General features: G+C 45.2%; 1 protein-coding gene and 1 long non-coding RNA gene across 3 annotated transcripts; one reads left to right on the top strand and one right to left on the bottom strand.

The window, feature by feature from the left end:
- Positions 1-2,915: 2,915 nt before the first annotated feature.
- On the top strand, positions 2,916-7,489 carry LOC135238090 (uncharacterized). Its single transcript, XR_010325010.1, has 3 exons — positions 2,916-3,141; positions 4,732-4,798; positions 6,702-7,489. It is a non-coding gene; the product is annotated as an uncharacterized LOC135238090 (long non-coding RNA).
- On the bottom strand, positions 5,246-10,957 carry fmoda (fibromodulin a). 2 transcript variants are annotated; one of them, XR_010325009.1, is made up of 4 exons: positions 10,865-10,957; positions 9,449-10,409; positions 6,680-6,930; positions 5,246-6,642 (listed from the first exon to the last, which is right to left on the bottom strand). XR_010325009.1 is itself a non-coding variant. In XM_064305758.1 (3 exons), exons 2-3 carry the CDS (start codon positions 10,362-10,364, stop codon positions 6,779-6,781), a joined length of 1,068 nt encoding a protein of 355 aa, XP_064161828.1. In that variant the 5' UTR covers positions 10,365-10,409; positions 10,865-10,957; the 3' UTR covers positions 5,246-6,778. The 2 variants fall into 2 exon arrangements, 1 of the variants encoding a protein (XP_064161828.1); XM_064305758.1 differs by having other exon boundaries at positions 5,246-6,930.
- Between the last annotated feature and the right edge of the window lie 4,367 nt (positions 10,958-15,324).

The raw sequence follows: 15,324 nt of genomic DNA, 5'->3' as shown, positions 1-15,324 counted from the left end.
TGCTTAATAATGTAGATTGGAAAAAAGAAAAAGAAAACCGTCAAAATCACGTTATTTTCAAACAAAATGTTGAGAGGAGATCCTCGTTTCTTCCTGCCTGTTTTTAACAAGGGAGTCATTTATACCGAGAAAAACGATGTTAAGGTTAATATGAAGTCATCACAGAAATTGTGGTTCAGCCTGCTGAGTAATACGATTTTTGGGTTGTTCGACCCACTAACCTTATAATTACAGTCAGGCACGACAATGATGTGTGTACAGTGTAGGTCAGCAGTTTGGACAGTGGGCTATGACGCCAGACGGAGTATTTTTTGGATGTGATGAATGGTATTACAAATCCTGACAGGTAAACCTGCTACATTTAGACCAAACTGATGCAACATTTGGTTATCCTACTTATTTCACCATTTTTAAAAGTTTGTTTATTTGATGTGATCTGAAGGATGAGCTATTATTAACTAGCAGACAAAGGGCCTTTTGTTTGTGAGGGTACATACGTGACGGATGATGGCGTCCTGGTCCCTGTACCTGAAGGAAAAGGTTACTCCTGTATTCAGAAACATTGTCAGAAGAGAGTTTGTTTTTCGGTTTTGCAAGCAAGTTAATTTTAAACACCTACCGCATATCAATGTTTGAGGACGCCAGTGACAAAATATTTTAGGCCTACATATGTGTTGTCTAAATGCATTCATTCTCCAAAAATGGGCAAATTGTTATTTTTAATCATATATTTCATTCGAAGTATTTATTCCACTCCACTAAAACTTTTTAAACACAGAATTAACTGTTTGAACAGCCTTTACCTGTGGTACCCGCATATTTTCTTCATCATGTTGCCTGCCTTGCTGTGATTTATTATTATTATTATTATTATTATTATTATTATTATTATTTATACTCCCGCCAAAATCTGTTCCAAAGGTCCGTTTGATACCTGGTTATGTGAAACGAACCGGACCAAAACAATCTATAACAACCCGAACGGACCTTGTTCGGAACTCAAAAAGACTATTATATCTGAAAACGCACTTAGACTACGTGTTCCAATTCTCTATATAGGGTGGCCAAATTCTAAAATTAGAAACGTGAACCATTTGAAGGAAGGTTGCCCATTTCAGAGGTCTTTGAGTGTTCATCTCTGGTTTATGCATTATCATGGTTAGACAGGCCGAGTTTGCACGTTAACAGAGGTAAGCCTAAATTTAATTAAAAAAAAAAAAAAAAAACCCTACATGCCAGCCAGACCCCTCCGTTCTGCTACCTCAGGACGCCTGGCAACTCCTCTTCGCACCTGCGCTTCCCGAACACGTCTCCTGTCAGTTCTGGCCCCACGATGGTGGAATGACCTCCCCGTGGAGGGACCCACTTTAAGCAACGACTGAAGACTCACCTCTTCAGGCTGCACCTCTCCCCATCCCTCCCTACCTCCCTGTAATCTCTTAAATTACTAAGCTTAGGGTTGTAACTAGGTAGCTGTTTCGTAGGTGACTTAGTTAATGCACCTGTCTTAACTACTGCTTGTATTTTTGCGTAGACTGCATTGTTGCTGTTCTCGTTTGGGCTAGTGTTAATCAGTTTAACCTTCAGGGTCCAAGTTGAACTATGCGGTTGTTCCCTGCACTTGGACCGGCACTTCTCTCTAGGGTTTTCGACATACTTGTTCCTGGTTATGGTTATACACTTCGTTGTACGTCGCTCTGGATAAGAGCGTCTGCCAAATGCCTGTAATGTAATGTAATGTAATATGCTTCTTTTGAGCTTTACGATGAGGAGCTGTGGTGTTTGTGTTTCAAATTTTAGCCTTTACTGGAACTAGAACGACCACAACACATCTTTTGGTTATAAAATATAGAATAGTCTAGCATCTCTCCTTTAAACGTTTTTGTATTGGTTGTTATGCAACTGAATAGTTGTATATGTATATGTGCAATATATATAATAGCCTACTTCATACTGGCACTTAAAAGTGTTATTTTACTATTTAAATGCTATTTTATCTTCCTGCACGTCCTACAACACGCCTAAAAAAAACAATAGATGTGTTATTTTTGCGATGGTAGGCGATTACATGGTGAAATTAGTTGATGCAAACGCTTAGGTGTCTCTTGGCCGTTTTCGATGGTGCAAAACTGCGATCGTTTTAGAGATCCGCATGATCAGTTTGGCTGTTGCTAGTGTATTTATACTGACGTCTGCACCCGACAGCTCAGAACTGGCTAAAATACACGTTTCCGTCCAATTGAACCCTCATAATGATATAACATACTTCACGCCGAATGTTGAGCTACAAGAAGCACGTGATTTAAAAATATTTTTAAAAACTGCACAAGCATGATGTATACCAACCAGAGCATTGAAGCCTCCAGCCACCAGCTCTACATTACTGTGCAAATAATTATTGGGCGACATGACCACATTCGCTAACCCATATTTATAGTAACATAATTAAGCTGGGCTTAAAGACCGCGAAGATTTGCGATTCTGTGTGCATCTGCATGTAGTGTGTACATTGTGTTATGAAAAAAGAGAAAAGCTATGATGTGATCACAGCAGGAAAATGATGGTAACAATGAAAGAAGCACTGTGTTGTGAGTCAAGCATGCAGACATGACTGAGCAGCAATGGGCTAGTGCCGTTTAGCACCGCCGCTAGCACTATGATGAACACTGTCATCATGTAGGCCTATGCGAGACAAGAAACGAAAACGATTGTACTGGCAACAATGAGGTTTTTCCAGTTTTTTACGTGACATATGTGGGCGCATAACATGTTTCTTTCCACATTAATGCTAGCTTTCAGAAAATAATCAATATGGATAATTCCTGGTTTAGTTTAGATGTTTACGTATCAGGTCTGTATCTAAATATGAGAGTGGAGTAGGGCGCTGTTGTGTTTGAACCATGTAAGCGCTCGCAGTAACGTTGTGTTTTCTCAATGCACTTCATTCAGATTTTATCTCGTCCCATATCGCAGTTAATCGGCACGGTTTTCATGCAAGAGCACGGAAGAAAGGCTGAGAAGAAAAGTAATTGAACTGGCTTGTCAACACTACGCATCCCCTGTCAAAGTGGCGAGGCAGGTTTGCTCATTGAAAGAAGCAAATATTGAGAAAGGGATGAAACGGTTCCTAAGAGCTTCGCAGTGAGTAGAGTTGATAGTCTTTTTCATATTGTTATCTTGCTGATAACAGTTCACTCGATCCTGGAATGTCCGTTTGAGTAGTTCTGACAAAGCTGTGTCCACCATTCAATAGCGTTTAAGAGATTATTGCTTATATTGGGTGGGGAGGGGGTGGGGCCTTTCCTCCATACAGAATCTACATTTTTCAAATCCTTTGGTCTGCACTTGTGGACTGCCCTGTTCAATCCAGATCACTCATTTTGATTTGGTTTAAGTCTGGAGGCTCACATAGCCATTGCAAGACACTAACTTTGTGGTCAGTTTACCATTTTACTGAGTTGATGTTGATGTGTTGTTGGGATGATTGTCTTGTGGAATGGTGCATTTCTGCCTGTTTTAACTCTCTGGTTTGTGTCTGGGAGGGGGCGGATGTGTTGGACACTAGGTTGTTAGCCAGTGGGCTGGTTAGCGATACATTGGCCCTTCCCAGGGAGGCATGAGGTTCCCCTGTGTTAGTCAGTCAGTTCTAATAGGATATTTCTGCTGCCAATCAATGCACAAACACTGTGATTGGAATACAAATCTCTGGCTCAGCCCCTCTTTAATCGCTCATGATTTAATCGCTCATGATTCTCACGTGTGCACACATACTGTAGGGTTCGTTTATGATCTCCCTGAGGCCCACTGAGCACTAGAGAGAGCTCTCCGGCCGTTCGGAAGTTCAGAGCGTTGGGAGTGCTCTCCGGCTGTTCGGAAGTTCAGAGCGTTGGGAGTGCTCTCCAGCCGTTCGGAAGTTCAGAGCGTTGGGAGTGCTCTCCGGCTGTTCGGAAGTTCAGAGCGTTGGGAGTGCTCTCCAGCCGTTCGGAAGTTCAGAGCGTTGGGAGTGCTCTCCAGCCGTTCGGAAGTTCAGAGCGTTGGGAGTGCTCTCCGGCCGTTCGGAAGTTCAGAGCGTTGGGAGTGCTCTCCAGCTGTTCGGAAGTTCAGAACGTTCGGAGTGCTCTCCGGCGGTTCGGAAGTTCAGAACGTTCGGAGTGCTCTCCGGCGGTTCGGAAGTTCAGAACGTTCGGAGTGCTCTCCAGCCGTTTGGAAGTTCAGAACGTTGGGAGCGCTCGGTGTGTTGTAGTTTGGAAGTTCCGAGCACTATGCCTGCGATCACTTGCCACGCGCACGGATATAGGAGAGACTGATCGCTCCAATCTGAAGAGGTTATTGTGGTTTGTACATGAACAGATTCCCAAGCACTCTATGACACTTACACCATAGAGTGTTGAGATCAGAGCAGATTTGCAGGGTGAAGTTACGAAACCACCCTTAATGATTCACCAGTCAGTTTGATCATTTGGGTCAAACCCTCTTTCAACCCTCTCATGAAGTGAACAGCTTTGCCAGCTGTGGGCTATTTCATGTTTTCTGCAGGTGCGTCCTGCTGCATTGACCTTGTATGAGGAACATCACAGGATCTGTGTCTTTGTTATATTATTGTATGCGCCTAACCCAGGACATATTACAGTGGCTAAGGTGGCCTCTAACGTCATGATCCCCCAGCAGGTACCCACATCTTTCTGAGCACACCTGTCAGGTACACTTTGGTGTCTGTATCTCCTTCCACAGGCACCGCAGTTCACTGCCCGAAACCCACCCCATCAGTCAGCTGACTAAAGGTGCTTCACTCTGGCTGGTGAGTGAGAAGCAGATAAACCATGATTACTGTTGCAATCCCATTTCCCTGGAAAGAACCGCTGGTTTGGGTTTCATCAACCAACCAGTAGAGGGCGCTCACTTCAAAGAAAACACAAGAGTCCATGGAGCTTGTGTACAGAATGAGCTCAAGACATGAATTCATACAAGTGGTTGTGAGCATTTGTATTTGTTCATGTGTTTGGGTGTTCATGAGCGTACATGAGTGAAATGAGATGAGCAGTGGTATCATTGTGTCTGAAACAGTTTACTCGAATGCAACTAGTATACTCAATAGTAGGCGAGTAAGCTGTTTCAGACACGGCCCAGGTGTGCGTTTAAAATAACTAGCACACACAGTGGGTCCCCAGGACCAGGGGTGAGAAGCACTGCATCTAAAACACTCATTCAGGCTTTCTATTTATGTGGTACACTGAAGAGAACCAACTTCATTTTCTTATCAAAATATTTATTTTTATCAAAAGAATCATAAAAAGTAGCCTATAGTTTATTCCCTAAATCTCTACCCAAATCCTAAGGCATTGTGGGTAATACTGTAGCATGCAGTAGATATGTATTCATCATTGGCTTTTGCAGCACAGTGCAGTCACAGCCTGACTTATTTCCTCTAGAGTTGAAGAACACATCGGGGAAGTACTGTCTCACAAAGAGGTTATAATTACACACTTTACAGAATAGCAAGGCCCTATATAACATGCTTCAGAAACACAAGCAAGGCCCTATATAACATGCTTCAGAAACACAAGCAAGGCCCTATATAACATGCTTCAGAAACACAAGCGAGGCCCTATATAACACGCTTCAGAAACACAAGCAAGGCCCTATATAACATGCTTCAGAAACACAAGCAAGGCCCTATATAACATGCTTCAGAAACACAAGCAAGGCCCTATATAACATGCTTCAGAAACACAAGCAAGGCCCTCCATAACATGCTTCAGAAACACAAGACTGCTCCCTGGCTTTCCCCACACTCTCCTGGGTACTCCATTAATAGGTAAGTAAGGCTAATGACATTGAGTTTTACACGGCAGTCAACCTCACGCATACCCAGACGTGTTATTGGACCAGTTCTCCTGGGTCCATTCTGAATAAATACTCACAGCATTGTTCACCTGCTAGTCCTGAGCTGACATATTCATACTGTGTAAAGCAGAAGGAGCTTTAGTGATTACTATACGCTGCTGGTGGGCAGTGAGTTATATCTACAGCCCTGTGTCCAGCCCCACCTGGCCTTTTACTGATGCCAGTGAGAGAGAGCAAATTAACCTGCTGCTGGAGCCACAGCAACTCCAGAGAAAAGTGGGAAACACGCTGAGCTGGGCTGAGCTGAGCTGAGCTGTGCTGAGCTGAGCTGTGCTGAGCTGAGCTGAGCTGAGCTGGGTTGAGCTGGGGTGGGCTGGGCTGGGTTGAGCTGAGCTGGGCTGGGCTGAGCTGGGCTGAGCTGAGCTGAACTGGGCTGGGCTGAGCTGGGCTGGTCTGGGCTAGGCTGGGCTGAGCTGGGATGGGCTGGGCTGAGTTGGGCTGAGCTAGGCTGGGCTGAGCTGGACTGGGGTGGGCTGGGCTGGGTTGAGCTGAGCTAGGCTGGGCTGGGCTGGGCTGAGCTGGGCTGGGCTGGGCTGAGCTGAGCTGGGGGTCACAGAGCAGTTATTCACTGAACATTAGACTGGGGCTGGATAAATTCACACCTCATTTCCTAATAGAAATCCATAGAAAAAACAGACACAATTTATACCCCAAAGAAAGAACTTAATGATCCTTATTTAAGGGACAGAAAACAACCCACTGGGATTTTCTCTTGACTAAAAGTACTGTTATCAAAGCCTTTGTTTCTTTTTCTGCCTTTTTTTTTTTTTGTTACTCTTAACTTCTGTGAAAGTCAGATGGTCTCTGCGGTCTCGAATGCTGAGTCACAGAAGCAGGAATTCCTTGTGCGCCCTCTGCTGGTGGCTTGGCGCGACTACATCTCGATGGTGGCTGCGAGGCGGAGACAGAGAGCCGCTTCGGTTGGCAGGTCTTCCCGGCTGATCTCGTTCCCGTCCAGCCTCAGCACCTTCAGGTGCGAGAAGTGCACCATGTCCACCACACTGCACAGGCTGCCCAACGTGAACTCTGAGAAGACATTTAAGATTAATCGCAAAAAGGGAAACCCAAAACTTAATTTGATGTAAAAACAAATACGAGAAAACCTAAGAAGACTATATGAAACGGGTGACTTTTTAACCATGTTTTAAGCTTGATAACCTTGAAAAAAAGGGTCAGTCACATTAATACAGTTGGACTTTACAGGTGAAAATATAAGGAATGTATTTTGTTGTTGTAAAAATATTTCACAGTTTGCAAGTTAAGAGATTATTACCAGTACATACAAGGAAAAAAAATTGTACAAGAACACAGGGCTGCAGTTATGCATTCTCAGGCATAGGACAAAATTGAGATGCATTATGTAACAAATTAAGAATAATTACATCCTGTATCCTGCCCCCCCCCCCCCCCCCCCCCCCCCCCAGGCCTTTGGACAAAGTGTCCCAGCTTTCCAGCTCTACCTGTGGCCCAGCTTAAACCTCTATTCATGTGCAATCTTAACTTCTCCCAACAAACACCTTTGTGTGTCTGAAATTCTGAGTTACCTGCTCCTGTCCAAAACCAATTTCAGAGGTAGTTTTAAAGCTTTCAAAAGAAAGTGTGTTTGGTTCAGGCAAATAAAATGTAATATTTCCATGCAATTGTGGAAATTTTTATTTCATTTTTCATGTTCAACAAGAAGACATTTCTGGATGCAGGAAATAATAGAAATCAAAATTTATCAGAGTAGAACATCTAAGAAGCAGACTTATGAGCAGATGTGTGCTATCAGATTTGCATTTTTAGAAATATCTATTTAGATTTGTTAAGATGATGCTGGTGACAACAGGAGTGCAAGAAACACATTCCTTAATTTGTTACATCATGCTGCTTTGTTTAAATCTCAGGGTATGATTGGTCGAAGCAAAGCCATCATTAGTGTAGTATGGACTTAACTAAACACAGCCTGTTAAACCACACCCTCTCCATTTGCCTTCTGGGAATTTTTTTGGCTGTTACTCCTCCCACCTGAGAAAGTACACTGTGTTTCAGACACACCCACTTCTGGCGTTTCCACTTTTAGAAGAAAGACCTTTTGATGTATTACCTCAGAGCAATAAAGTTTTTGGATAATAAATCAAATAAACACTTCTTTTTTGTATAGGCTCCAGCACCCCCCACGACCCTGCTCAGGATAAGTGGGTATAGATAATGGATGGATGGACGTCTTTTCTGTGTGCACTGGATGCAAGAGTACATTACCATGACTAAGTTAGGGTGAGTATGTAAGGGTGAGTATGTTAGGGCGAGTATTCTAGAGTGAGTAAATTAGGGTGAGCATGATAGGGTGAGTATGTTAAGGTGAGTATGTTAGGGTGAGTATGTTAGGGTGAGTATATTAGGGTGAGTATGTTAGGGTGAGTAAGTTAGAGCGAGTATGATAGGGTGAGTATGTTAGGGTGAGTAAGTTAGAGCGAGTAAGTTAGGGTGAGTATGTAAGGGTGAGTAAGTTAGGGTGAGTATTCTAGGGTGAGTAAGTTAGGGTGAGTATGATAGGGTGAGTATGTTAGGGTGAGTAAGTTAGAGCGAGTAAGTTAGGGTGAGTATGTAAGGGTGAGTAAGTTAGGGTGAGTATGATAGGGTGAGTATGTTAGGGTGAGTATGATAGGGTGAGTATGTTAGGGTGAGTAAGTTAGAGCAAGTATTCTAGGGTGAGTAAGTTAGGGTGAGTATGATAGGGTGAGTAAGTTAGAGCGAGTATGTTAGGGTGAGTATATTAGGTTGAGTAAGTGAGGGTGAGTATGTTAGGGTGAGTAAGTTAGGCGAGTATGATAGGGCGAGTATGTTAAGGTGAGTATGTTAGAGTGAGTATGTTAGAGTGAGTATGTTAGGGTGAGTAAGTTAGAGTGAGTATTCTAGGGTGAGTAAGTTAGGGTGAGTATGATAGGGTGAGTATGTTAGGGTGAGTAAGTTAGAGCGAGTATTCTAGGGTGAGTAAGTTAGGGTGAGTATGATAGGGTGAGTATGTTAGGGTGAGTAAGTTAGAGCGAGTATGTTAGGGTGAGTATATTAGGTTGAGTAAGTGAGGGTGAGTATGTTAGGGCGAGTATGTTAAGGTGAGTATGTTAAGGCGAGTATGTTAAGGTGAGTATGTTAGAGTGAGTATGTTAGCATGCATGGGATGGCAGCTGAAATTTGAGCACTTTTCCAGTTGAGAAACAATTATTCCTTGAAGAGTAAGGGACTACATGGTCACTGTAGGACCAGGAATAGAAGCAGAGTAGAAGAACGATGGCAGGCACTTCATTTCTACAGCTGCAATGGCATATAGGGATGTCCTGTGAGAATGAAGACCTAAAATAACAGAACATCCGACCCAACAATCATTTAGGCATTTTTGTGGTTATCTGATATACCCATTAAAATAATTTATGTGGGGGTTCATTTGCAGTATGCTGCTTCTGAACAAATGCAGATTTCCAGTTATATGTTTCAGGTTAAATGGTGACTTTGTAGTAGATGTTTATTAGGAAATGCCTCCCAGAGGACCGGCTGGCTGGATTACCTTTGATGTGATTGGCCTGCAGGTAGAGGTGCTCCAGGTTGGTGCTGACTGGGGGAATCCTCTCCAGCTTGTTGTAGGACAGGTCCAGCTCCACCAGGCCGCTGTTGTTGAAAGTGTTTGGGGGGATCCCGCCATCCGTCAGCAGGTTGTGGGCTATGCGCACGTACTGCAGCTTGACGAACTTATCCAGGAAGCCGGTGGGCAGCGCGTCGATGCTGTTGGACTCCAGGTAGAGCTGGTGCAGCATCTCCGGCAGGAGGTCCGGAACCTTCTTCAGCCTGTTATTGCTGACGTCCAGCAGCGTCAGCGACTGCAGACCCTTCAGAGCCCCGCCCACATCCTGGATGCCGTTGTCGTTGAGGAGGAGCACGCTCAGGTTGGCCATCCCGTCGAAGGAGTTGGGCTGCACCTTGGATATTCGGTTGTGGTTCAGTCGCAGGTCCCGAAGCGACCTGGGCAGCTGTGCGGGCACACGGGACAGGTCGTTGTGGTACAGGTAGAGCCGGTCCAGGTCCTTCAGCTTGGCGAACACCTTCTTGCCGACCTTGTCGGAGCTGAGGCTGTTCTCGTGCATCATGATCCAGATGAGCCCGGTGGCGTTATCGAAGGCCCCATCGGGGAGAGCGCTGATGTGGTTGTGCTGCAGGTAGAGGTACTTCATACGGGACGGGATGTAAGGGACCTGCTGGATGTTGCGGCTGTCGCAGTACATGGCGACGGGGAAGGTTGGGGGGCAGTCGCACTCCGCGGGGCAATCCCCCCCGGTGGTGTCGGCCTGCAGGGAGCCGTGCGCATACCCCCGGCTGCGCAGAGCCGACAGCCAGTAGAACGGGTCCTGCCGCTGGCAGTGAGCCAGCTGCGCCCAGGCAGCCAGGAGCAGGAGCGCAGTCAGCTGCATGGTCGCAGTCAGCTGCATGGTCGCAGTCGCAGGATAAATCAGGAGAATTTCACTGCAACAGCTCTGAAATGGAACACACCTCATTAATCTGGGCAGACATTTTACATAACATTTTCCAAGTGTTTTTAGTTCACAGCGTCTGGACTGTTCTACTGAAAGATGTACTGTACATCCTACTGCCTGAACAGGACTGCTACAGTTAGTGTAAAAATAAATTACAGGAGTTATATAAGTGCACTCTGTATGTACTGCATATTAAATATCCATGCATGTACAGTCTGCCACGTAAATGTGTTATTGAAAAATGTGATCTGTAAAAAATCAAGGATGGAAACTTTAGAAAGAAAGAAAAGCAAGCTTATGAATGCAATTAGTGTGACAGTCAAGCTTTGAACAAAGACCCAATTTTCTCAAAGCTGTGCTGTGTAACCCTACACATCCCCCTAAAAGTCTGATCTGAGAAACTCACTGACAGACCTACACCCCTCACCGGTGTGTGAAAAGTTAGGAACACTGACCTGTTCAGCCGGGCAGCCCCTTCTCTTCCCCGTCACCGTTCCTGGCTCACTTGGACTGGAGGGAGCCGAATGCCACTGACTTTGTAAATACCTCACCCCCCCATCTCCCAACCCCCATCCCCCAACCCCCACCTCCGGCTCTTTCCCCCCACCTAAGCCCTGTCCACTGCTCTCGCCTCTGCATATAGCATCCCGTGCTCATTGGAATGGGATTGCCCCCATATGTGGGGTATGTTAGGGGCACACCCTCATTAAGGACTGAGAGGGGAAGTCGTATGTTATCACTGACTGTGCAAAAGGGGGGCTGTTTCTTACCAAATGCTGTTTATTTGGGCTCCATTTTGGGCCACCAGGTTCGAACGTTCCCTAAATAGCCAACTGCAGGGCTGAAAGAGCTCCATGCACTGATAGAGCCCACAGAGCGCTGTCTGTAATTACTGTGGCCCGGGGCTGTAACTGCCGCTTGCTATCCCTGTTATCCACATGAATGTTGTTATTTATTTTTTGACTTGTGTGGTGGGAACTCTATGTTGTGCACAGACAAGCAAAAATTAAACTTGACAAGCTTGTTAGTTTGAAATATACTGGCATGTGGAGAGAATTACTTTAATTTTGGAGGAAAACTGTGCCTCACGGTAAAAGCAGTTTGTCATGAACTTAAAGTTCTGTGCAGTTTTAGCAGGAAGCTTGATACTCCCAGACCACTGGAACAGGCTGCATTCTATGGTCAGATCAGGCTGTACTTTGCAACTGAGGTGATACTCTGCCCAAAACCTTCAATCCAGTCTAGCAGATTGTGCACAATCAGTGACAGAGATTACACAACTGCATTTTATGTGAAATAGTAGCCCTGCGGAGGATTATTCAGTGAGGTAGACCAGCCATTATACCCAGGAAACCCTGGCCTAACACAGAGAATATCGTGTATATTACACTTTATATTGAGTGTGGAAAGGCTTTGTCCTGCAGTCTCTACAGCCTCCGTACTTCCAGATTATGCCCCAGGTAGAACCCAGACCTCTGCCATGGATTTACTGTCTCTCCTGTCCTAAGTGGGATGTTTTGTTCCTCTGTAGACCTCTCCTTTCCTGAGGTGATGGTTGCTGTTTGCATCCTGTCTGAAACTCCAGGGAGGGTCTGACTCGTCCTGGGGAGGCCTTTCTGGGCTGTGATGCTTTAATGGAAAGTGCAGCTGGTTTTATGGGGGTGGTGTGTGTGTGTGGGGGGGGGGTTCAGTGAGCCCCTGGCATAGTAAACACACCCAAAACCAGGACCACTGGAAATAACATGTGGTGCCATGAACATGCTACCTTTCAAAACAACATACAATCAGCAAGGAATTGCAGCACAGCCATAATCATACTACAGGATCTAAGGACCCACCACAACATGCATGATGCAGACGCAGCAGTTCTAAATTAAACTTTGCAGGTTTAAATGAAGGGCTATGGTCAGTGCAAATATAGGGCAGACCCTACCCACTAATCATGCACATGTCCGTACACCCTTCCTGAGTCATAGCCACTCAGATTGGTGTGAGCCGTATTTGTTTTACGGTTGTCTGGCTTTCATGTATTTGACAAGTAAATCATTGTGGCTGTCGTATAGGAAAGGTTTTTAAAAAGGCACAATAGTTTCTACTTATTGAAATCTGTGTAGTGCCAGGTCTTCCAGAAGCTCAGTTTTCGCCTCCTGAAGTGAGAGACCATGTGACTATCTCTGTGTGAGGCTCAACTCTCAGGATGCCATTCCTGTTGGCTCCAACCCCCAAAGGACAACTCCATTCAACATCAGGAAGCACTTTACATTCCTGCCTCTGAGCCGATCGAGCCTGGGGTTTATGGGCAGATCCCGCCGAGGGCTTTGAGAGGAAGCTGTGCTCTGCATCGCACTGTCCACAAACCGGACGATACGCAACATTCCAGCCTAGCTGACCGTCCTAATTCTCCTCAGCCGTTTATAGAGAACAGGAGCCCCTGACTGCGACCCAGAGGAGTCTCAGATGTAGCTCAGAGGAGTCTCAGATGTGGCTCAGAGGAGTCTCAGATGTGGCTCAGAGGGGTCTCAGATGTGGCTCAGAGGAGTCTCAGATGTGGCTCAGAGGAGTCTCAGATGTGGCTCAGAGGAGTCTCAGATGTAGCTCAGAGGAGTCTCAGATGTAGCTCAGAGGAGTCTCAGATGTGGCTCAGAGGAGTCTCAGATGTAGCTCAGAGGAGTCTCAGATGTAGCTCAGAGGAGTCTCAGATGTGGCTCAGAGGAGTCTCAGATGTAGCTCAGAGGAGTCTCAGATGTGGCTCAGAGGAGTCTCAGATGTAGCTCGGAGGAGTCTCAGATGTAGCTCAGAGGAGTCTCAGATGTAGCTCAGAGGGGTCTCAGATGTAGCTCAGAGGAGTCTCAGATGTGGCTCAGAGGAGTCTCAGATGTAGCTCAGAGGAGTCTCAGATGTAGCTCAGAGGGGTCTCAGATGTAGCTCAGAGGTATCTAAAGTGCTCTTGAGATACTCATAACTGCCCTGAAACTACACAGCTGCTGAATGTTACGCTGTACAAAGCTTTTAACCGGACTCCATCTGGAAATACCTCCACAAAGGGAGTCTTGTTCTTGTTCTACTAGTCCGTCTCCTTCCCCTGCCCCCTCTGTGGAAAACGTCTGGGCAGTTATTGAGTGCGGCAGATATACCTGCGAAACCGAGGAAAGAAGAAAAGCACCACCACCCCCACCCCTTCTATTTTATGCTGTACTTCAGTGTAGATATGTACCAGAGACTGTAAAAAATATGGACAAAGCTACTGTGACGTCACCCATTGCCTCTCCGTGGGTCTGTAAAACACGTTTTGAAGCTCAATGGCGGGCGCGGCCATGTTCTCGATTTGGAGCCAAAACCATAGAGTTAAGCGGTCTTGTGATTTTTACAATGTGATTGACAGTCCGGTGCGGAAAAGCCCATCAACCTGAACGAACGATTGCAGAACGAACTTGAGGCTAGCTGACTGTCTGCCGTTATGTTTTAAAATATATGATCAAATGTTTACGGAGTTTAATTTCCATCCGTGACTGTACTGTGTCATGTAATCACGTTATATGTATGACATTAATAATACAATTATGTTCAGTTATCTTCAATTTATGTTTCTCGGCAAAACGAATATGCTTAGCTAGCATATCAGCTTGCCAGTGAGCTAGGTAAGCTATCCGTGGTTAGCTCACACATTAGCAATATGAACTACAGGGGAAGAACATCGACTGCACTGATGGTCAATCAATCAGAGATGTGTAGACTACTGGTGATTTGACTAGGACAATTTTCATATAACTGTCTGGTAGACCTGCTGTTAACCAAGCAAGTTATCGTCGTAGGTTTTCGCCAGTCAGTTAATGAGCCATTAACTGCTACTACTCCATCGCCGTTTGTGGTGTTTACTTGCTGGGTGACGCTAGCTGACCGATCGTTCGCAAGTCACTTTTTACCGAATAAAAATTAACACTGTCAGCGGTGATTAACAAATCTACCAAGTATTTTAATAACTGATCTACAGGCGTGTAAATATGACAACGCACTTTGAAGAGCAAGTTTTCCACCTGTTGCATAAAGACAAAAATAATGTACATTGAATTTCTAATTATTATTTTCTTGCTAGCTTCTAGCTTTGTCACATTCGTGCAGCATAGCCCAGGTAGACATTTACGGAATGTACACGACTGACAAGCCGTCAAACACGTTTGACAGATGGAATATTTGCCGGTTAGGGTTAGCTAGCTAGTCAAATGGCTTGGTAGCCGAAGTTGCGAACTGTTTTAGCATAGGCTACTGGACTACCACATATAGCAAATAAGCGTTAGCTGATTACGCTTTCTGCCAACTAATTATTTGGTTAAGTGGGCTAAAGGAAATGGTAAAAATGACTCGGCTACCGCAAAACATCAGAGGAGGATTATTTTATGGTCGCCTAGTGCAGCTGTAAATAGCACACACTATAATGAAACCACTACAAAATGGGATGCCTGCATTTTCTGACTTGGCACAGGTGGACCGTGGTCGGAGCCGCAATGTCAAGGCCAAGAAACGCCACCTCCCACCCCAGTGACCACAGATTGTAGCCCCTACTGTAGCTCAGTCCTCCGCAGTAATCCGGAAGTGACGCAAGCTGTACCTCATTGGTCCAGAACAAATATTGGCACTGTGCCCAAATAACGCAATAAATCATGAAATCGACCCATGGACAGTCATAAGACGAATAAAATACACCTATTATGATTATTTGTTCTTGTGAGAAAAAATTATTGACTTTGTATTTTGATCGCATTTGTACCGTAGACTTACATGGAAACCGGATATGAAAACACCTATACTGGAGCCATCCGTAGTGGCGCTAGTGAGCAACCAGGAACTACAACACCAGGAAATGAGTCTGGTTTTGGCCGCTTGATATGTACATGCTGGTGTCTGGAGTCAGGTTAAT

This window comes from Anguilla rostrata, chromosome 13 (assembly GCF_018555375.3).
Source record: "Anguilla rostrata isolate EN2019 chromosome 13, ASM1855537v3, whole genome shotgun sequence".
Lineage (NCBI taxonomy): Eukaryota > Metazoa > Chordata > Actinopteri > Anguilliformes > Anguillidae > Anguilla > Anguilla rostrata.
The sequence above is the reverse complement of the archived record's forward strand: the minus strand, read 5'-3'. Positions and strand labels throughout refer to the sequence as shown.

Bases quoted from the DNA above. Each gene is read 5' to 3' on its own strand.
- fmoda (XM_064305758.1), bottom strand. From the start codon at position 10,364: ATGCAGCTGACTGCGACCATGCAGCTGACTGCGCTCCTGCTCCTGGCT. The intron at 6,931-9,448 runs GTAATCCAGCCA...ATGTCTTCTCAG, and splicing joins GCAGGCCAATCACATCAAAG to AGTTCACGTTGGGCAGCCTG.